Source organism: Lygodium microphyllum, chromosome 27, assembly GCF_053477565.2.
Source record: "Lygodium microphyllum isolate KBCC chromosome 27, Lygodium_microphyllum_v1.1.10, whole genome shotgun sequence".
NCBI lineage: Eukaryota > Viridiplantae > Streptophyta > Polypodiopsida > Schizaeales > Lygodiaceae > Lygodium > Lygodium microphyllum.
The window spans coordinates 127016787-127039525 of record NC_141161.1 but is presented as its reverse complement, the minus strand read 5'-3'; the positions used below and the strand labels follow the sequence as shown (position 1 = coordinate 127039525).

At 40.6% G+C, this 22739-nt stretch overlaps 1 protein-coding gene across 5 annotated transcripts in view; it reads right to left on the bottom strand.

Annotated features, from left to right (window-relative positions):
* Window positions 1–7064: 7064 nt before the first annotated feature.
* The window catches only part of LOC148012812 (Peptidyl-tRNA hydrolase II (PTH2) family protein), a 99245-nt gene continuing 83570 nt past the window's right edge, over window positions 7065–22739 (bottom strand). The window contains exons 7-9 of one of the 5 annotated variants that reach the window (XM_087668965.1): window positions 9565–9726; window positions 9025–9224; window positions 7065–8600 (exon numbers count right to left, since the gene is read on the bottom strand). In XM_087668965.1, coding sequence (XP_087525091.1) covers window positions 9704–9726 — 23 coding nt within the window. In that variant the 3' untranslated portion in view covers window positions 7065–8600; window positions 9025–9224; window positions 9565–9703. The other 4 variants (XM_087668963.1, XM_087668960.1, XM_087668964.1 and 1 more) reach the window with 4 other exon arrangements.

Below are 22739 nucleotides of genomic sequence, written 5' to 3'. Positions count from 1 at the left end.
CATTTGATTAAGGTTTAGATTAGGCTTCATGACAAAAAACATATGTAGATATTACCCCTTCTAGTTTCTCAATACGATGTTTTTGTTTCCACCGAAAAGGAAAAGTAAAATGATGGAAAAAAACTTTAGTATGACATATTAAAGCATGTACAAAATTTTAAAACTTGTCTTAAGTAGCAAAGTAGCCAAACATAGGCATAAAATTTGTCAATTTTGGGTGGAAGTACCCCAATAGCACAAGGGGACTTCATTTTGCAATCGGTCTGTGTCATCTATATATAGAACAATCACTATAATCTTTTCAACATCCCTCTAAACATGGAGGTTAGTATCTGTGGCACATCTATTGAAGTTTAAGCTTTTAAAAATTTTATCTATCCAGTGATACCATGCTCAAGGCAATTGTTTCATCCATACAATGCCTTTTTTAGCTTATAAACGTTGTTCTCAAAATGAGGGGCCTCAAACCTTTTTGGCTAAGCCACGTACATCTTCTTAAGGTCATCATTCAAGAATGTTGATTTAACATGTGTTTACTAAACTTGCCACTTCTTGTGAGTGGATGCTACAAGTACTATGTGAATAGTGGTCATTCCAGTAGTCAAAGTGAATGATTCTTAAAAATAAAATACTTCAACCTATGAAAATTACTACAGAACTAATGTATATTTTACTTTCTAAATTGCCATTAGCCTTGTGCTTTACCTTCCAAACCCACTTGGTGCCAATAATCTTCCTCTTTTTTGGCCAAACCACGAGCATCCAAGTGTCATTCATTATTATACTACTATCATACTCAAGGCCATATTGACTATGTGAGAAGAAGTGTTTCTTTGCTCCTCTATACTCTAATACCTTCTTAGTTCATCTTCCTTTTCCTCAACAATTGTAGGCATAGTATTATTGTGATCATAGAGCTTCTTCACCCATATTCCAATAATGACTTGTCCAATGACATGATTATAGATTGATGAACTTTCTTATCATCCGAAGAAAATGCTTCCTCCTCCTCGTTGAGAATAAGGTTAGCTCTAGGATAGGTTCATAGTGGACTACTCTGCTTGATGATAAAGTGAAAGAACTTACATTTTTCTCCTCCGCTATATATGACCACTCCTTGAAAACCACATCATTGATTGCTAATAATGATCTTCTTTGCATCTTTCTCATATAGTTTGTAAGCCTTTTTCTCATCACTATAACCCAAGAAGATACATATTGTGCTTTTTATTTTTAATTTATTCCTCTTATCCTTGTGAACATGTGCATAACATTCATATCCAAAAGTTCTAAAGTACGAGATAGATGGTTTCATACAGCATAGGCCTCATGAGGAGTTTTTCTTTTGAGAGCCTTTATATAACTCCGATTGAGACTATAGAATGCATTATTCATAACTTTAGCCTAAAACCAATTAGGCAATCCCTTGCCGTTAACCATACACCTTATCACTTCTACAATGGTGTGATTTCAACATTCAACAACGCCATTAATTGAGGTGTGTGAGGCATCTCAATTGACACTCAATCCCTTTGCACTTGCAAAAGTTTTCAAAATCCTTTGAGTTGGATTCACCCTATTACAAGTCAAGTGACTTCCTCTAGTACAATGATGCAAGAGAAAGCATCTAATTACAACTCCCACTCCAAACCACATGGCAAACTACAAGGCCATGCCTCCTCAAGACGGAAAACATGACCAATCCACAATTAGTAAGAGGAAGCACTGATATCATGAGCATAAATCGATTTTGAAAGTGGAGTGAATATGAGAGCTTACAAGAGGGATACTCTACTGTACTTTCCTTTTTGGTTGATAAAGTCGACATCTTATGCAATGTGCATATGAAGATAGACAACAAAGTGACATTGGTAGGGTTGAAGTATATTGAGCCCTAATTTTTGGTATTATAATAATGAATCCTAGGTTTTATTAACATATAAGATTTTCTTTTATAGTCTTGTTTTGTTGGGACTACCACACCCAAAGCACTATAGGAAATATTTGTATTGGATATAGAACCATGCATTATCCTCGTGAGTGAGACTTGAGGTGGTTGAAGTGTATAATCTTTGACACATTGAAATATGTTACTTTGCCATATAATGAAGTGTAAGTTTTTTGTATTGTGATTGCATGTTCTATCTTTCTTTCTTAAGCTACTATTCATTTTTATATTTTCAATATTATAGTGAACACTTGGAGCTTAGTGTTGTTTTTGGTGAGATCATGGCAACTCTATTTTTCAACATTTTGGTTTCATGGACTAGTGAGACAGAAAGTTCATGTAATTTTACAATGTTGTCACATAAGACACCTTCATTCACTTCTTACAAACTTGAATATTTATTTAATAACCTTGAGACATGTTCATGCAATAGTGCCATGGCAATAGTTATGGTTGTAGGGTGTGTTTAAACATAAAATATCATTTTGAAAATCCGAGTCAATAATACATGTCGGTATTTCATTTTTTAATGTATTGTGCTTCATTAATCATGTTACTTCTATGTCATCTATATTAATATTTCATGAGTCTTTTTTGTTGGAATGTGCAAAGATTGCAGCTAACAAGGTATAGCAACTTGGATTTGCTACTCTTTCGAGAGAGGTCCATTGAATGACTAATGGAGAATGTATCGATGTATCCTCCTAGTGTAACAAAGATGTATATGTGGCACCAACATACCCACTACCAAGAGATTCAACCCCCAATGTGTGCTTATTATGGAGATTTTAGATTATGATGAGGGTACTACATATGCAAATACAAGGGTAGAGAGAAATACAAGTCTAGAGAATATATGGTTTTCCTCTGTGTGTGTGCGTGCGTGTGTGCGTGCACGATAAACAAAATTGGAACATTGAAGCCATAAACCAAATTGTAACTTAAAAGCAAGTATAGAACTTGATAGTTAAGTTTTAACTCTATTGCACTGAGATGTGTGATTTGCAAATATCAAAGTCCTCATTTTCTAGATCTACTCTAACTAGACACAAGGAGATACCAAAACTCACATTGAGTAATGTCAAGAGCTCACTTTATGGGCATACCTCTAGTATCAGGGGAGGATTTTGAATATCCATTGCTAACTCTTCAGCACACAATTTCTAATGACAAAGTGGCATCTCATACAATAAAATGCAAGAATAAAGTTCTAAATGGCAACCATGTAATGTGAGACACCAACCATTTTATCTAATAATAGCAACTATTTTATGTGACAACCTAAGATATTTATTCATCCATTGAATATCTATATTCTTTTCTATAGCCAAACATTGAGGATAATACAAAAATTATGAGTCAGTGCACATTGAGGATATTCTTTTGCATCCCACGCACTTTACACCATCCCTCTCTACAATTCTCACAAGAACCCCACCTTGCACGATGCTCTTGTCACTAGCAAAGTTCAGGATGGGATTGATAGTCTTAAGGCTAGGAGATCACTAGATTATGATGGTTTGGTGGCCAAGAACTTTAAAGCACCCATGGACATTTCAACAGAACATTCTAAGTTTGCATTATGGGGGTGACCACCTCCCATCAGAGTGTTCTAGACCTCCTCAAATTTGTACAAAATGTGGACGTATTCGACACAAAACAAACTACTACCAAGCACATAGATGCTTACCCTATGCAATCCCTTTCAACAACAATCCATATCTATAATAGAATAGGATGCAATACTACCCTATGCCTCTATAGCTAGCTCTATTAGCTCTCAAGGCTTTCCTACTTGTTGGTCCAACTATACTATTATGGCTATCCTGCAGGTCGAGACCCCATGCAACCAAGGAACTACGAGGCCATTATTGTTAGACACATTTCTATAAAACTCTATGGTTCTAGTTTAGAGCACAAGCTTAGCATTCGGGCTAAGAGACAAGGAGAGAGCAAGGGTGCAAATAGATTTTTGATGATGCTTCTCTACCCTTGACCATATGAGATGCTTGGAGGCATCATATCCATACATTGCATGATAGGCCTTGGCCTCCAATAGATTGGCAATAGGAGATGGAGTTGTGCATCCCTACATTGTGCCTTGATCTCAACTCTCCTTTATGGAGGTGATATTATGTGCATAGTAGATTCAACAAGGCCCAACAATGTCACCTTGATGCATTGCAAGGGTTCTAAACAAACTGGGACCTCATAGAAAAACTAATGAAGTCCTAGCGGTCATGATTTTCAATATTGTTAGGCAAGAATTTGGAATCAACAAGTGATGACCAGTTGACTTAAGGGTATGTATCCTTGAGGACATTGGAGTCTAGATGTGTTCACATACAAGGTATGTAGCCTTAAGTACCTTAGACTCTAGATGTGTTCTAGGAGATGAGAACAAAGTTTTGACTATTGTACACATTGGTGACCACCACCCTTATCTATGATGTTCCTCTATGGGGGTCTAGCTTGAGCCATTGATGGAGGAGGTGAGTAGATATGGCATAGGAGGGCATACTAGATGTATTAGGGGGGAAAGATGTAGTGGAGGCTAATACAAGGGTAGAGCCTACACAAGAATTAAGGAGTATATTGAAGGATTGCAACCATGGGAGCAGACTTTGGTATAGTGATCTCCTGTATGATCTAAAGTGAGTCCTCAATTCCTTGTGTTTTTGCACATAGAGTTAAGAGCCACACTTCTTCTAACACTGAAGGCTTGTTCAAATCACTTCTACATCAAATTGGGACACCCCGAATGACAAATACTATAGACTAACTTTTGAGTCCTCGAAATAGTTGATAGTAGCTAAGGAGGGATATAGAATGCTAGCATCTCTAGGTTGATGGGCTAGTTGGGCTACACATTCCTCGTCCCTAAGCATTGTCATCTTTCTAGTATAACTTGGAGGTGTCATCCTATGCACTTATTGCCATGAGTGAAACTCGATGATCATGCATCACCTATCAAATTGCCATAGGGTCAAGACTTTTGGCAAAACTTGCACAACTAGGCACAAAGATGGCCTCCTATCAAGACTTACTCTCTAATACCTAGCATCTTCTTCATATGGACAAGATACGAGGATGCACATTTGTCTAATGGCAACCACCATGTGATTGGCTAGGTTGACACATCATACTAGTTCCATATTGGGACTAGATACCTCTAGAAAATACACTCTAGCTCACAACCTATCCAAGCTTAATAGGGGAAATAGAATCAAAGGACCTTCACACTTGTTCCTACTTGGCATATTAAGAGATTAAACAGAGTTATGGTAGCCTCTCCATTATAAGGACTTCTTTCTCACAAAAATGAGGATGATAAACCAAGCATAGGTCAAGTTCTACCTACTTGAAATTCACAGACATAGTGATTCTCAACTATTGCAACAACATTTGGGGTGACATAAGGGATCCACACAAAGAATCCTCACTAACTTCTTCCATCCCATGGGGGCACCATCTACTATTGGTCAAACTCCAATGACATCTAAGATTAATTAGCTTGTCTATGCAATACTTTCTCATTGAGAACAATATTTGATAGGGAGAGAATATGCATGAAATCCAATCCACTGTTAGTAGGCCAAGAGCTACCTTTGGCCAGGAGCTTATGCACTACTATGTCAATGCCACTGGACATCAAGCAAGGTATGATAATGATGATATAGTTGAGGTTGAATAGTTATCTCCTTGATGAAATAAACTTTAGTATTTGAAATAAGGAGATACAATACATAGTCCATTTTCAAATCGTTAAAGAATGCGAAAAAAAACATACTTAAAAAGTATATGAGAACACTTGTACAACCATAATTTCATAATTCTGTTTGGTGCTACAAATTGATGGTATTCAAGAGTGCCGGTCTAGTATTGATAGCAAAGTCAATTATCAAGCCAAAATAAGGAGTCATCCCAACCAATGCATGCAAAGTTGATGAGGCCACTAAGATGTACTAACGTAAGGGGGCTAGTGATGGTATACCTAATGCAAAGGATGTATTGTTGGGAGGATTTTACATTTTCCCTTCCTTTTTTTTTATAGATATGAACATGAATGTATAGGTGACATCAACATTGAATCAACCTAGTATTGGTTTTTCTAATTAAAAAATTGAAAGTATTAGGAACTTTCTCAAGAAAGAAATTCACTTGTGAGCAAGTAATTTGACACTTTTTAGCAAATCACCAAGCAAGATTCTTGACATTCCCCTTTTTGTCACAAAAATGGCCCCAAGGTGTTTCCTTTTTCACACCCATTTTACAATTGGCCCCTCCATCCTAGATCAAACGTCTCTTTAACAATGAAATGCACTATCCTATTGAGAGGGGAGATAGTATTTGGACCCCTTAAGTTACATCCCATCCATCTTAGAGTGGATTTTCTTTCCCTTCGAACTACATCGTTTGTTTGCCAACTTCTAGAAAGGTGTCAAAGAACAACCTTAAAAAGCTTTGCAAATGGATTGTAAGATTCATTTTTATAACTTGCAAACATAGTGACTATTGTCTTAGCTTAGTGTTTTGTGAGGCATCAAGAACCATAATAAGCTCTTTATGTGGATTATATGATTCACTTAAGTTGCTTGAAAAATACTAAATATTCTCTTAGCTTCAATCCAATGTATTAAAAGACCCAATATCACTATAATTTAAAAAAATTGTATCACCTTTCGTTCACAAGATTCTACCCATACTATTGTTTCTTATGATGCTTTAAGTGAGCAAGAAGCCAACATTGTGATGAAAAGTTATACTAATGCAAGTTTCAATCTTAGCAACCCATGCCAAGTATTAGATGAATCCATTACATATGTCATGCACATTCAAACTTTGTAAAAAGCATTACTAAGTTATATGTCCATACAAGCACACGCACAACTTTTCTATCAAAGCTCATCTATTGTGCACGACAACAAGCAAGCGTGTTTCAAGTACCCATGGAATACAAGACAACAAACAACAAAGGCTACCCAACAAGCAATAATTAAGCCTAACCAACAAGCAACAAAGCCTAAGATCCTCAATCAAGCAAAAATAATAGAAAATTTTCAATGAGAAAGGACAATCCTTGAAAGGGCAATGCTCACGCACACTTGTGCAGTTTTGTATGAATTCTTGGGGAGGCTGATTGGTAATAGTCACAACTAGCAAATGATGATAACACCTTTGAAGAGTTTTTGTAGCTCTACCCTGAAAACACTAACACAATTGGGATACATCAAATATCACTTGTTTAACGTGTTTACTCATTGGTTCAATCAAGCATGTCCTTGTTAGGTTCATAAGACTTTGCTAGTAGTTCACTTGTTTGGATCACCAATGACTAAAATGAAGGTATAATCCAATCCCCTTGACTTCACTAAGTGCTTAAGTACATACCACAATGGTTATTTGTTAAGGTACTACCATCAGTTCTAAGGATGGTTTGTACTTCTTTTTGCCCCATATCATTGTCTAATTCTATTCTGCTCTTCCTGCATCAATGCAGTTTTTTGAGTGCATATTACGGTGTCTAATGAAGCTGTAGATTCTCACCATCCGCTTGAAGTTTCCTTGAGCCAACACTTTTTCCATTATGGTCAATAGGGGGTGTATCTTGTTGACACTCTTGAATATTTATGCTCATTTATGTGAGATTTTGTCCACTATGTGAGTCTGTGTCCACTGATATTTTCCTCACCACATCAATAAGTGGGAAGTTGCCACTTGTTATGGTTTAAAAAGAAAAGCTTCATTAGATGTCTGGGACAACACTCCAGTGCACATACAAGCTCACTCGTATTCTTAACCCTAAATCTCAAAGTTGTTAAGCTAACTCTCCAACATGCCTGGAAGAAAATGCTGATTATAATACACTTATTAGCCAAATCCCTCACCTGAGAGAGTATCCTTATATTACTGTTGTAGATCTGCCAGATTCAATGTTCTTCCATCTCAAACCTCCATATAGCATAAGGATCACATTCCCTCTTCTCAGGGTCTCTCTAAGCACTCCATCAATGATGATCCGATCTGCTTCAATCCTCGTGCAATGTGAAGAGTCATATTTATCCACAACAGCAATCCTCATGGCATCAAACATAACTTTACTCAAGCAATGACTGTACACTAAGGACTTGTACACAAGGAAAGCTGGAGCTTCCATCAATGATGATCCGACCTGCTTCAATCCTCGTGTAATGTGAAGAGTCATATTTGTCCAAAACAGCAATCCTCATGGCATCAAACGTAACTTTACTCAAGCAATGACTGTACACTAAGGACTTTCCTTGTGATCTGCTTCAATCCTCGTGTAATGTGAAGAGTCATATTTGTCCACAACAGCAATCCTCATTACATCAAACATAACTTTACTCAAGCAATGACTGTACACTAAGTACTTGTCCACAAGGAAAACTGGAGCTTCCATCAATGATGATCCGATCTGCTTCAATCCTCATGTAATGTGAAGAGTCATATTAATCCACAACAGCAATCCTCATGGCATCAAACATAACTTTACTCAAGCAATGACTGTACACTAAGGACTTGTCCACAAGGAAAGCTGGAGCTTCCAACCTGTTGGTTCCAGACACACAGCATACCTTGCCCTTGTATTGTCTAACAACCAAAAGATCCATTGTAGGAAACTTGCACACCCCTGTCCAACACGGAAATGACCAAACCCTAAGTGAAAGATTCGATCTAACACAAACAAACAAATTGTAGAAATGCAGTTCAGGCAGTGACCGCATGCTGAAAGAATGAAGGGCTTTCCCTCTATAACACCCACCCACCACATACTTGCTGGTAATTATGGTGGTTTTGTTTTAAAAACTTCCACATTGAATGGCTTCCAATAAAGACAGCGCAATATGAAGGGGGACTTCTGAACGCATGACAGGAGATGCAACCAATTGGCACCATAGGCATACCCTGAACTAATTATAGCATTGTTAGATGAAAACAATTTCATAGAGGACCAAGGGATCATAACTTTGATTATGTTTAGAGATGGACAAGGAACGATTTGAAAATGTCATTTACAGGTAAAGTCACATCCAATTCACTAAATTTTTTCTCACCAATAAGTGCTTGATGGTGGGGGGACTCCTTGCTCTGCGTTGCTAATCCTGCTTCATATTTTGTAGTCATTCTAGCACATCATTGCAAAAATCATTCTAAGTTGATAAGGCAAGACTCTTTTACATATATAGCATATCAGACTTCGAACTTTACAGAAGTCGAAGATGGCGAGTAACAGAATCAACTGTGCTCTTGGCACCTGTCACATCAACATGGTTTTCCCATAAGCAAGTTGAAGGATAAAAAGGGAATATTTATACTCATGTATTGCCCAAATTTGACAGAGATTACTCACACTCCAACATCATGCAGCATTATTCTAATTTCTTTCTTTAAGTCAAATAAACAAAAGATTGGTAAAAGCCAAACTTCCTTCTTATGAGAAAAAGACCACCACATCTATGGCCTTCTGATCAGCAAATAGCTGGGACTCTGGCTACAACAAAGTACGAGAAAGAAAAACCCGTGTTTATAGGTTCACCCCATGTGTCTAACACACAGAATCATAAACCACCCAAAGGCCAAATTTACCAGAATACCTGCCGGATCTCTTATTGGGAATACGAGTGATTGGCCTGGCAGATAATCCCCTTTCAACTGTGGAAGCAGAAAATCATAATTTGCTCGTGCGAGTCCAAGATTCTGCTTCTGCAAGCTTCATGTTGTCCATCCTTGAACTCAAGAAGCTCCTTGATGCAGAGCTTGTAGAGGACACACAACAAGACAAGGATGAGAGCAACTTTAAGGCCTTTGTTGCACCTGTGGAGATCTTCTGCATAGCATTAAGTGCTTTATTTAATTGACATAAGTCATACGGCTTTTTAGTATGTGACATTAAACAGCCAAACTGGAGACCTTGTGAGGACTTCACCTAGGTTCCCCAAGGGACTCTAGTGAGATATCTTGGGTACCATGTGGGGATTGACTATACTTCAGAGCAACAGTTGGCAGCTCTTCACTTGAGCATCAGACTGAACCTCCTATTGGGCCCCATGAGGCAACCACCAAGCTCCCAACAAATGAAACCCCTCATTAAAACTATATTTGGTCAGTAAGAGACAGAAGCCTGGCCAGGGCAAAGGCAGCTTATTCCACATTTTCAAGGGTCTTCTTCTGGGTGAGGAGCCTTGGAAGAAACTTTTGCTATGGAGGCTATTGTTTATACACCTACGCTTGGAGGACCATGGCAACCCAACATTCACTAGATTTTTCAAGGTATGAACAGACAACTAGGGAGAAACTTTGAGGTCAGATTCATAGTTGCCATAGCAGAGTTTGGTCACACACTTGGATGGGGAGATTCTCAATGCAAGTTGCTTTCTCAATGGGAGACTGGTTTGCTTGTCAAAAGCTACCACAGGAAATATAGAGGTAGAGACTACATGGTCTTAGAGGTGGATGAGTTATAGTAGAAATAATATCAAAGAGAGTCCCCCTGAAGTGCAGGTCAAATGTAACTGATTCTCAAACCTAGGTAGGTCTCTTCTCTAAAGGGGACATCCTTATTAGGGTCATTACAGCTAGCAAAGACAAAATCTTCACTTCCATATCGGAGAATGATGATTGCCTTCAGAGAGGATCAGGCAAAGTTTACAAGCTGCTCTAGACAGAGGATCAGTAGTGGCACACTATGAGAGGAGACCATATAATGACCCAAATCCAACCACTTGCTTGATTGATGGATTGAGAGACTAGGCTTATCAAAGGAGGCCTCTTCAAAGATTATAGTGGGATCTAAGAGAGTGGGTTTGGAAAGACTCATTCCTTCACATAACATGTTACATAGCTCTCTACAGCTACCCCAATGAGCTAGGGAGGACTCAAATGAGCAAGATCAAAACAATACCAATAGCCACTTCTCATTGCCAAAGACAAAGTATAGTTGGCACATGGCTTAGTCATGGCAAGACCTCAGCCACATTTGCCAGATGTGTTGAGCTAGCAGAGAGTTTGGCATTGTCTATGTGATTGTCCTGGAGCTCAAGAGGTTGGAGGAGAGGCCTCACAATGGCATTTCATGGCACACAAGAGTCAATAGTTGCAACTTAAGGGGTAATAGCTTGGGTCACAGACACAGGCTCAGCATGCGAATTGGAGGATGTTCAAGGAAGCAACTATTTCCATATTGTTAGTCACATTTGAATAGGATCCCCACTTCAAATTATCACAAGCACACTCAACTCATTGAAACCATCACAAATGGGAGTTGATTATCATCACTTGGTACCCTTCAACTGTGAGGTATAGCCATCCTCTAGACCCCCAAGATGTTTCCTCTGTAGAGACTATTTCTAGGATTTGGACAGATGTCATCCATACTCTCCCTGGAAGATGGGAGAGGCTGCAAGGTGGTTCTGAGAGAATGAGGAGAGATGCTTTCTTGCAGACATGGGATTCTAGCACCTTCTTTCACATAGCCCCTCACATGGTACAGCACTATAGCCCACCAGATTGGTACCATTGTATTTATGACTCAGCCATTGTATTTATGATGTACTCAATTGCTCTTTACACAGCCTTCATTGTACTTTGTTTTTACCTAAGGGGGATTTGAGCTGTCATTGATACAATCTTTCTTTTCTCCAAAAAAAAATATGCTGCTGTTCAAGCCAGGCAGCTGCAAAATGCAGCTTCTGCTACCCCAAAATTTAAACCAATACATGAAAAGCCCCAATTTTTATTGGTCCAATGCCAAGAAATTTTACTCGGATGAGCAAAATTCCAACAAATTTGGCAAAATCCCCAATTTAATTGAGGTCAATGCGCACAATGTCTGCAATTTCTGACACAGATGCCACTGTCAAGCATAAACAACATCAAATCTGGGAAAAGCCCCAAATTTCCAGGCTCAAAATTGCACAAATCTGCAAACTGTGCCTGCGCGCATGAACCGGGGCTTGTGTTAGTGTGAAAAATCACACAAAGGATCAAATAAACTGCGGTGACCTGATTTTGCAGGTCAAATCTAACTGCCGCCTGTTTGCGTGAGCTATCGCCTGACGATTTTGACCTGCTGCCTGCAAGAAAACTGTCGCCTCAGCTGTCGCTTCACTTTCGTGACCTGCCGCCTGCAAGGAAACTGTCGCCTGCAGTCGCCTGGTCAGGCACAACCTGTGTGAGCTGTCGCTGGTCAGACACGACCTGTGTGAGCTGTCGCCTGCAGTCGCCTGGTCAGGCACGACCTGTGTGAGCTGTCGCCTGCAGTCGCCTGGTCAGACACGACCTGTCTTCGCCTGCCAAGTCCAAAACGACCTGTCGATTTCGCACGAGCGAACACTGGAGATGTCTCGCACGAACTCCAAGGAGCGCGAGCACCTTAGCCGAAGCTCTGATACCAGTTGTTGGCATGCGTGGGTAGCGGAAGCGTGAAGATTTGCAGCAGAGAAGTGAGCAGGTAAGCGAGAGTGAGTGTCAGAGAGAGTACGAGCTGATTTGGGTGTACCAACAATGTGTTGGTACACAAAGAATAAAATGTATTTATACTTAGGGCCCGTAAGGGTGCATTCACATGTACAACATAACAATACACGTGTAAAATACATGGAGGTGAAAAAAGGACCTTTACATCCCAACACTTGAGTTGGTTCATACCAACCTTTGCAGACCTATGGGCACAGCCTCCCTTGATATGCGACAATGCAGAGAGACAGTAGGATTTGCGAGGAGAAACACAGAGTGTATACGGCAAACACTGAGAGAGAAAACAAACTCAAAAACACAAGAAGAACATGGTGATGATGCACTGAATCATGCTATGAGAAGAAAAGCTAGTACAGCGGAGCGGTAGCTCAATAGATGATTGTATTGTCCTATCTGACTCGGGCATTAGCACCTATGGGAAATTTACACAATGAAGGGAGCAAAACGCAATCCTCCAAGTAGTGGGCTATCAAGGTATTCACTGGTAGGTGAAGAACAATTGTTGAAGGAGCGAAGCGCAATCCTCTGATGCCATCAAGGAGAAAGAAGATGATCACCAGTTGTTGAGGGAGCCAAGAGCAATCCTCGTACACCAAGAGATGAGGCCAGGGCTACAAACATGGATGCCAACAGCTTGTGTGAGCTCACACGTAATGAGATGGAGATCGCGGGGTGAAGGGGCAACCACTTGGAGGGTAAATGCAATATGTGAAGACCTGTCAACCCAAAAACGCAAGTACCTAGGGCTGCAAAAATTGACGCCATAGGTGGGGTGTTGCCAAGCACAAAGATGTTGATGCCTGGCTAGGGAAGGTGATGCCACATATGGAGGAGATCTCTAGGCTGAAAATCGCAAGTGAAGGTGAATCCTGAAGGAGAAGGGTGCTAATGCTAAGCAAAGGGATGGTAACGCCAAGTAGAAGATGCTCCAAACACAAAGGGTGATGGCACCTAAAGCTCAAAAGAGAAAAAGTGACCAAGATATAAAATGAACTGAGTGAGGAATAGCCTATATATAGGCTCCAGTCTATCTAGGGTGGTGCCCCACTGATCACTCTAGGATGGCAACCCACTAATCACTCTAGGATGGCGCCCTAGAATGTGGGTGCCTAGCCCCTTTTGGGGCTGATCATGATGAAACCCTAATTGAAGTGACTAGATTGAAAGAGTGGTTTCTCAACATTAGGAAGGCCAAGTACCTTATGTTGATTATTGATGACTTTAGTCATTATGCATAGTTGTCAGGTACGAAAGGTATGATACGGTATGGTGCGATAAAATACGGTACTACATGGTACCTTAAGATTTTGTAAGGTACGGTATGATATTAGTACAAAAAAAAAATTAACTCCATTATTTTGGACTAAAGATAATAGAATAGATGTTTCAAGTCTATATAGCAATGCTATTAGAGTATATAAGATAAATACTTGAGGATAACATGCCAAAAACTAATGATGCATGCGCAATATGCGTTATTGCTACCTACAACTTACAACTACATAGATGGAAGTGGATACATCATGCATGAATGATCATATAGATAAGAGAAGTGACTTGAGAGAGAGAAGGTTGAGAAAGAGAGGCTAGAGAGAGAGAGGATTGTGTGTGTGAGAGAGAGAGAGAGATGAGAGGCTTGAGAGAAAGAGGGTGTGAGAAGCTAGAGAGGGAGAGAGAGGCTTGGGGAAGAGAGAAATAAGAAAGAAAAAAAGAAAAATGTAGACTTGAAGAAGAGTGGCCAAAAAGTGCCTATTTTTTTGTACTAAATCGTACGAAGACATTCTTGTCATTACGTGTGGCCGTATTTATTGGAGTACAAAAGCGAAGTGTACTCTTGCTTCTGCAGGTGGAATGTGTTCAAGCTAATCATGGCAGCGAGTTTTGTTCTAACCTATTTTCGAAGTTTTGCATGGATCAAGGTATTCAGGTGGAATATTCCAATCCAAACATACCATCCGAAAATGGTGTGGTGGACCGTGCCAATCAAACCATCCTTGAGATGACCTGATCGATATTCCACACAAGAGACTTTTCCATTCCTTATGGGGTGAGGCTGTGGCTATTGCGGTCTATATCCGCAATAGATCACCTACTTCAGCATTGCAAGATATGACTTTCTCCCAGGCCTTCTTTGGGAAGAAGCCTTCAGTTTCCCACTTTCAAATCTTTGGATGTGAGGTACATGTCCATGTGGACAATAAGAAAAGACGGAGGAAACTCGATTCCAAGTCAAAGAAGCTTATCTTCATTGGTTATTGTACGACCACAAAGGGCTATCGGCTCTAGGACCTGACAACTCGAAAGATCGAGGTGAGTAGGGATGTGATCTTCAATGAGGTTGTGGCCTCCGAAGATTTGATTGATGGTTTTTCTGTTACAAAAGATTCTTCGTCTTCGACTAATTCCCTCCCCCCCCCCCAAACCATCAACCCCTTCCCTTTCTTCCAAGTTATACCTTGGCACCCCTTTCTCATCCACGACACCTCTCCCTCCTTCACTTTCCCCCTCACCTTCTCCCCTTCCACCCTTGATGGCTCCTTCATCTACTACATCATTGAGTATTATTACCCCTTCCTCGTCTCCTTAGGTTTCCTCTAGGGGGATTGAGCCGTCAGAAGGAGAGTCTTCCTCATCGAATGAGGAGAATCCACCTTCCCTTAGTGAGGGGGAGTCCCTTCCAAAGACACGTGCTTTACAAGTACCAGAGGCTTCTCGGTCTCCTTCACAACAGGATAAGCCTATCCCCATTGCTCGGTGGTATTAACGGCTCATGCAAGATTCAAGGATTACCTAGTTTTCTAAGACGCTTCTGGGCCCAAGCAAGTCATCTAGGTTATAGGCCCAACAAGATAGTTTAGTCTATGGAACTATGCCCTTATGTCTCAAAATTTCTAGGACCGTGAGTCGACTATAGTTGATGAGGCTCGTGCACAAGATCTTTGACGCACTGCTATATAGGCTAAGCTTGATTCTATCAAATGGAACCAAACTTGGGAGTTGGTTCCTCGTTCGAAGAAGCGGAAGTTGATTGGTGTGAAGTGGATCTTCAAGACCAATTATCTTGCAGATGGAACCTTGGACAAGCATAAGGCACTGCTTGTTGCCAAGGAATTCTCTCGGTGAGCAAGTTTGGATTATTTTGAGACTTTCACACCAACAACTCAGATGTCCACTATTCGAGCTAACTTGGCTTTGGCTGCCCAACACCATTGGCCCATTTATGCAGGGGAAAGAGGACCATGTTTACAAGTTACGGAAGTTCTTCTATGGCTTGAAGCAAGCTCCTAGGGCTTGGTATCGACCTTTTTGCAGGTTGGCCAGATTTGGGGGAACTGCAGCTATTTATAGTTGATCCCTCCACACTTTGGCCATCATCTCTTGCAGGCTGCTCCTCTGACTATGTGCATACTCCTCTATCTCCAGTGCTGCTGCTGTCATCATCATTTCCAACCAAATCTAGTGCCCTCACTGATGCCTCGGGCTGTGTGCAGGGACTGATCAGTCCTGTTGTTATTCAGTATTTATTTCAGTCAGTGCATATTTATTTCTTCCTTCATCTTCCTACTGTCTTCTTCTCTTTGTGTTTGTGTTCCTTCTTCCATTGCGCACTCTCACAGCTGCAGCTTGAGTCTTAGGTGCCATGTGAGAATTGAAGACCGATTCACTGCTGTAGTTGTTATTGCAACGGAATAGAAATGATTCTCTGCTACAGCTGTGTGTTAGGTGCCACTTGGGGGCAGAAAGAAAATAGGAAGAGAGAGAGAGGGGGTTTGTTTTTCTCAACAGTTTGGGGGGGGAGCTGGTTCTCAAATCTCTGCTGTGAGACGAACCAAGAGAGAGTGGGCATTATGGTGGCTGAATCGGATTGTGATGTGGCATCCTCTTGCGCCCACATGTGCACCTCACATGTGTACAACTTAATAATTCCAAAGCTAACCATAAAAAATACACATCCCCGTTACAACTTCTCCCTTGCTCAAAGGTGGTTCATACCCAATTATTGCTTGTTATTCACAAGGCCTTTGAGGTCGAGATTAGTGGTTTACAAGGCCATTCATGGTTATGGTTAATACATTAAGATAGCACTCTTTTCCTTGTAGCCATGTGTTTGTGGCTAACATCCCCTCCTTGCTATTAGAGGGCCAGTCCAGGAAATGCTACAGTCTACTTGTGGTGCAAGGTGCCAATCTCCAGGGAACTTATGGACCCATGGGGGACAGGATGGGGTGGTGAGAGTGTGTTTGCATTGTTCAAAAAGCCAATCTTAGTCAAGTTCGAGGGAGATATAAGGGTGCAAACATGATGGGGGTAGGAGGATGCCAAGCCTCTTAGGTATAACAGTCCTCTTTACGTGTAGCTTGAAAGGCTTCCTCAATGTCCTTCCACAATTTGACAAGGGGGTTAAGAAACTAAAACCAAGATGTGCCTTAGTCATCGTTTCTCATCCAATTCATAAAAGATTTAAAGATTCCATTTGTGAGGATGCCTACAAATGCACCTATATAAGGAATAGTAGTCACTCAAGCTCTGCTTGGGTTGTGCTTCTACATGTGATTCCCTAAGCTCAATGGTGAACCCTCATATATGCGGCATTATGCAAGTGTAGTTCTAAAATGTGCCTTAATGTTGTATCTTTCTATATCATGAATGCGAAGGATTCCTCATTTTGTATGCCTTTCCATTGTGCCATTTTTATGCCTCATGACAAGTTATGACTTGATGTCCCATAAAGGTTCATAATACTAAGAAGAGGAAAAAGACTTGTTCAATGGAGCCATAGAGAAGATAGAAGAAAAGAGAAGAAGAAAAAAAGGAAATAGAAGAGCAAGTAGAGTTAGCTAGGAAGAAGATGAGTAAGAAAGAAAAGATAGAGCAAGAAGAGAAGAAACTAGTAGAGGAAAACAAGAAGAATAAAAATTCAGAAGAAGAATGAACACAGGCAGAGGAGCCAACTTAGAACAAAGAGTGTGGAGAGCTAGAGAGCCCAGAAAATGAGAAGCAAGAAGATAGGTTAGGACAAGAAGAGCAAGAAAAGATAGATCTAGGCATGAAGGCCAAAGAAGACAAGATAAAAGATAAGCTAGACTTAAGAAGGAAAAAGAGAAACAAAAGATAGATCTAGGCAAACAAGGCCGAGGAGGTGAAGAAAAGATAGAGAAAAAGAAGGAAGAACAAGAGGAGAAGAACAAGGTGGCAAAACCAAATGCCAAGAAACGGAGACAAGCTGCTATAGCCAAGATGAGAGATGAGAATGAGGATGCCTCCAAAAACCCCCAAGCTAAACTTGTGGCTAAGGATGAAGCAACCCCTGGTTTCGATCCAAGGCCACACCCTATCCCAACCTAATGACCAAAGTAGGAACCAAGTGCACTTCAGCAATGAAGTCATTGGCTACACCTTTGAACCCAAGGAGATGAGCCCTATAAGCTTGGACAAAATGAGTTAGAGGATGAAGCCTCTGTGGAAAAATCACTTCTTTAGTTTACACACTTCATTTAGGGTTTCGCATGGACATCCCCAAAAAGGGTTGATGTCCACATTTTGGTCATCTCGTCAGTGGGGCCCACTCAGTGGTGCACCACCCTAGACAACTCATGCTTATAAATAGACAAGCACTTCATTCATTCTACTAACACTTCAATTATTCTTCACTCCTCTTCCTCCATCACTCTGACACTCTTCCCTCTTCTCTCCACTCTTGCCTATACCCCTACGGGAGCACCGCAATTCGTGGTCACCCTTTCCCCTCTCCTTTAGGCACCCTATTCCTGTTACCTTTCAAGCTACGTATGGAGGCTTCACCTTGCTCGCGTCATCATCTGATAGCTAGCGACTGATCTTCTCCACCAGGTGGCATCAATCTGCTTGTGTTTTCGGCCTTCTCACATCTTGGCAATAGTCTCCACTTGCTGGTGTCACCATCTATCTTGCAATTCTTTTTGACAAAATAAGGTAGAGAAATTGTTTGAATCTCAAATAACCTAGTCTCGTGGGAGAATCATATTAGTGTAAGAACCATTTAGCTTATCCCAAAGTGTGGTTCGAGCGGGAAAAGAAGTATCCATTAAGTTGGAACCTTATGCTGCTAATACGTAAGGTACGATACCTAAAGTCGTATAGTATGAACCCTTTCATAGGTGGTACTAGTGTAACTCTGATATATGGTTATGAGCTGAAATCACTAATTGCCGTCAAGCTCAAGGGTTTGAAAATGCACTCCATGGTTATCTTTCTACACAATATGCAAGATATGTTAACGATTGCAAGGGAAAGCATTAAAAAACCCAAGATCATGCTACATTTTATGCTAACCAACATCGTTATCCTCGAGAGCTCCAGGAGGGCATGTGGTTTTACCTTAAAGTTCCAAGGACTCCAATTCAATGACTACCAACAAGTGCTATAAGTTATCCTCGAGGTATTGCAATCCTTTCAAGATTACCAAAAAGATAAGTAGCGTATCCTACGAGCTTGATTTACCTCTAGAGATCTGAGTTCATCCTGTATTTTACATGATTCATTTTTTTAAAATAACTAGGGCAAAGTGAACTGATTCTCTGATTGAGGAAGTTCTGCAACTTGAGGACATCGCTAGGGTCTTTTTGTGCTTTCTCCACATGGTATCACTTAAGGTGCCCCAAGAGCTAAATATTTTTAGATACTAGAAGAAAGGATTTCAAATCAATTCCAAGTGAAATTTCATTGTGTAGTGAAATTGGATTTTCAAAAGGACATGAAAATTGGTCAAAGCAGTACTTAGCAATACTATTTGGAGCTCTTGAAAATGTTAACAATTTTTATTTGATTACAATTATCTTTTAAAAATACATATTATATATAGCAAGGTATTTTTCGTGGAATTTTAGTATGATAGTTTTTTTTAAAAGATGGTTTTGACTAGGAGTACTAAAATTTATCATTTTCTTGCAAAAATGGGCCCAATGGTAGACATAGGAATATACACTTTTTAGCTATTCTTTTACCCTTTCTATTTTTTTTCAACTACTACCTTGTGTTGATCACATGTTTCTAAAACATTTTCTTCTTAATATTTCTTTTTAAGGAGAAATAGAATTCTTTATAGGCTCCGTGAAGACAAACAAACGTTGTGGGAAGCGGCAACATTTTCTTAGAATCCAGATTCTTTATTCTACTAGTCGTCAAGGAGATACCATTGCCTTCTTCTCCCTCCCACCCTCCCATCAGGTTTGCTCACACTAGTGCTACAAATCAGCATGCCTTGGCATTCCACTAGAATGGTGGTGCTATGGATCAGCACGCTGTCAGGGGATTTAGCGTGATGGCCGAAAGCCGCAAAGAGTTAAATAAGAAGAGTTTGTAGCTCAGAGAAATGAAATTTTGTAGAAGAAGATGATAAGAAACAATTAGAAACCAACATCTGCTGAATCCCAACTGCAGATTATAAGTATGGCATAAACGTTTGTGCGAAACACATACACAGCATGTAGACCAAGATCTGAGGCTATGGCTTAGTATAAACCCAAATATATTCACCCCATATGCATTTGAATAACCATACATGAGTTTCGACAAGAAACAATGCATCCATAGCTCAAAAATAGGCCCATGCGTTCATAAGAACAGTCCAGATCCTATGCAGCCCATACAAACATAAAAATCCCTGTTTTGGGTTCTCAAAATACTTTTCTTTTAGCCCAAAATATCAATCTTGCATCCTATTGCAGCAATAGAGCAAGATACATCAAAACAGTCCTAAAAACCTTTGATTCAGGACAGCCAAGAACAATCTTCAGGCATAGAACAGAGAGAGATCTCTATGAACAGCAGTGGCCTGCATAAAAACCCTGTTCAATTCAGTCCACAGAAGTAGTATTCTTCATGCATCAGACCACTATTATCAAGGCTGGCCTCTCTCCCTGTTGATTCCTTGTTTTTTCACCATAAAACCCTTACTAAACCATGCAAACAGAGTGCTTTTTCACTTGCTGTTCCCAGTCCCATAGGCGCCCTTTGCTCATGCTTCAAATCTACACGCACACTTTGCTCATGCTCCAAATCTTGTCCAAGCTTCCCAAAACAGTCCACTCTAATGTCCTCTAGAGATTCATGGCACATCTTTCCAACTGAGAGTAAAACAGACTTAATCTTCATGACAGATGAACACTGGATGTATACATTCAGCATATACACAGGCAAGTCTGGTCTCATAGGTATTCAGCTCGAATACTATCACTGATGATCTTTCTTGGAGTTTTCAATTACTGGACTTTCATCCACATGACCATGCCTTGGCATTCTCGCTACAATGGATATGGAACTAGTGGTTTCTCTTACAAGATTGAGTTATTAAGCCACCCTCAGCTATCACCTTGTCTATTGTCATTCCTCATCACAAGTTTCCTCTCAGGTGGAGTTCTTGGATTACAAGTGTTTCACTCCTCATAAACTACCTCGCCACATAGTTGTCCTTACTTGGGTATCCTATTGAGTACAAGGGTGGAAAATATCTCCCCCCTCTTAGGGCACCTTTTTGAGCTTGAGAGGGGGACTTGAGCGACCAAAGTCATTAGATGCATTAACATCTCATTATGCTCCCAAATCTACTATAAGTAGGGCATGTTGTTTGCATTCTTTACTCTCCTCCCAATCTCCCCCATTCAATCCTCACTCAGATTAGTCATCACTCCTGTCCAACTCATCTCCTCTGCTGCCACTACTATGTTTGGGTCTCCAAGCCTTCTGCCTACCTAGTTCTACCCTGCAACATGGCATTGCCACCTCTAGTTTAAAGCATGTTTCACGCCTAGCATGTCGAACATTGGTGGTCCTTATGCCCACTCCAATAGTGGCTATAAGAGCACTTACCTCATACAAATTGCTCCTTTCTCCCTTGCCAACAACTTTGTCAGCATTGACGAGAATTTCTCCATCTTTCTTGACGAGCCTCAATTCATGGCCAAGATCAGTTATAGAGACAACCGATAGCACATTTCTCTTAATCTCTAGAACATACAACACATTTGAAAGCTTTTTTACTTCACCATTTGCAACAACAAAAGAAATAGTACATGTGCCCTCAACAGGGCATTTTGCATTGTTCCCAACTACCATAGTGAGAGATTCTTTTAGAGGCTATATAGAACTGTATAAACCTTTCTTGTTGGTCATGTGACAAGTGTCGGCACTATCTAATACCCATGAGTCAATGGTATATCTTGCGCTAAGGAACACGCTTTCTCAATGGTCACCATGAATAACTCCAACTTTGCTTCAGCCATATCACTTGTCTCCTTTCCTTTACTTTTCAGAGTGCCATTCCTTTTATCTACCTTCTTGATACAACAATCTGCAATTGCATATCCTTTCTTCTTGCAATAAATGCACTCTCCTTTAGACCTTTTCTTACCACCCTTCTTCTTTTTGTCACCATTGGAGAATAAACCACCTTTGCCTTTCACATTATCGGAGAATGGAACATCTCCATTGTTGCTACTCGACTACAACTCCTCCTCTATCAGTAGTGCACAAAATTCCTCAACCATCAAAGCTTGGGGCACCACCTTAGTGTTTAAGGCAATTACTAGTCCATCAAAATTCGATGGACAAATTTGAAGATAACTCTCTTGAACCGCGATGCCGAATGCGAGCTTCAAGTGGGCCATTTTTAGTAAGCAGAACTAGCGATCCAGGACGAACCAAAAGCTAGGTTACGATGCCGAACTACGTGCTAACCTAGATCCCACAAAGGATATTGATTGATTAAGACAACAGGACGATGGTCATGAAAGTTGAAATCCACTAAGAAGTGTGTAACAACTCAGATGCGGAATCAACTAGCCTCGAAAATGAATGGCGCTAAAGCACGTGACCTATACCCAGCCATCGGGGCGAGTGCGACGCTTCGTTGAGTAGGAGGGCATGGGGGTCGTGGCACAGTGTTGAGCGCAAGCCGGAGTGAAACGGCCCCCAATGTAGATCTTGGTGGTAGTAGTAAATAGTCAAATGAGAACTTTGCAGACCGAAGTGAAAAAGGTTCCATGTGAACAGCAATTAGACATAGGTTAGTCGATCCTAAAAGATGGGGCAGTCCTATGTCAAGGACACAATGCGCACCGCTCATCGAAAGGGAATCAGACTAATATTCTCAAACCAGGATGTGGCTGTGGACAACAACATGACCAAATCCGAAGACACTAGCAAGGGCCCCAAAAAGAGTTCTCTTTTTCTTTTTTAACAGTCCGTCCACCTTGAAATCGGATCACCCAGAGATAGGATCCAGTGGCTAGTAAAGTACCCCATATCTCGCAGTGTC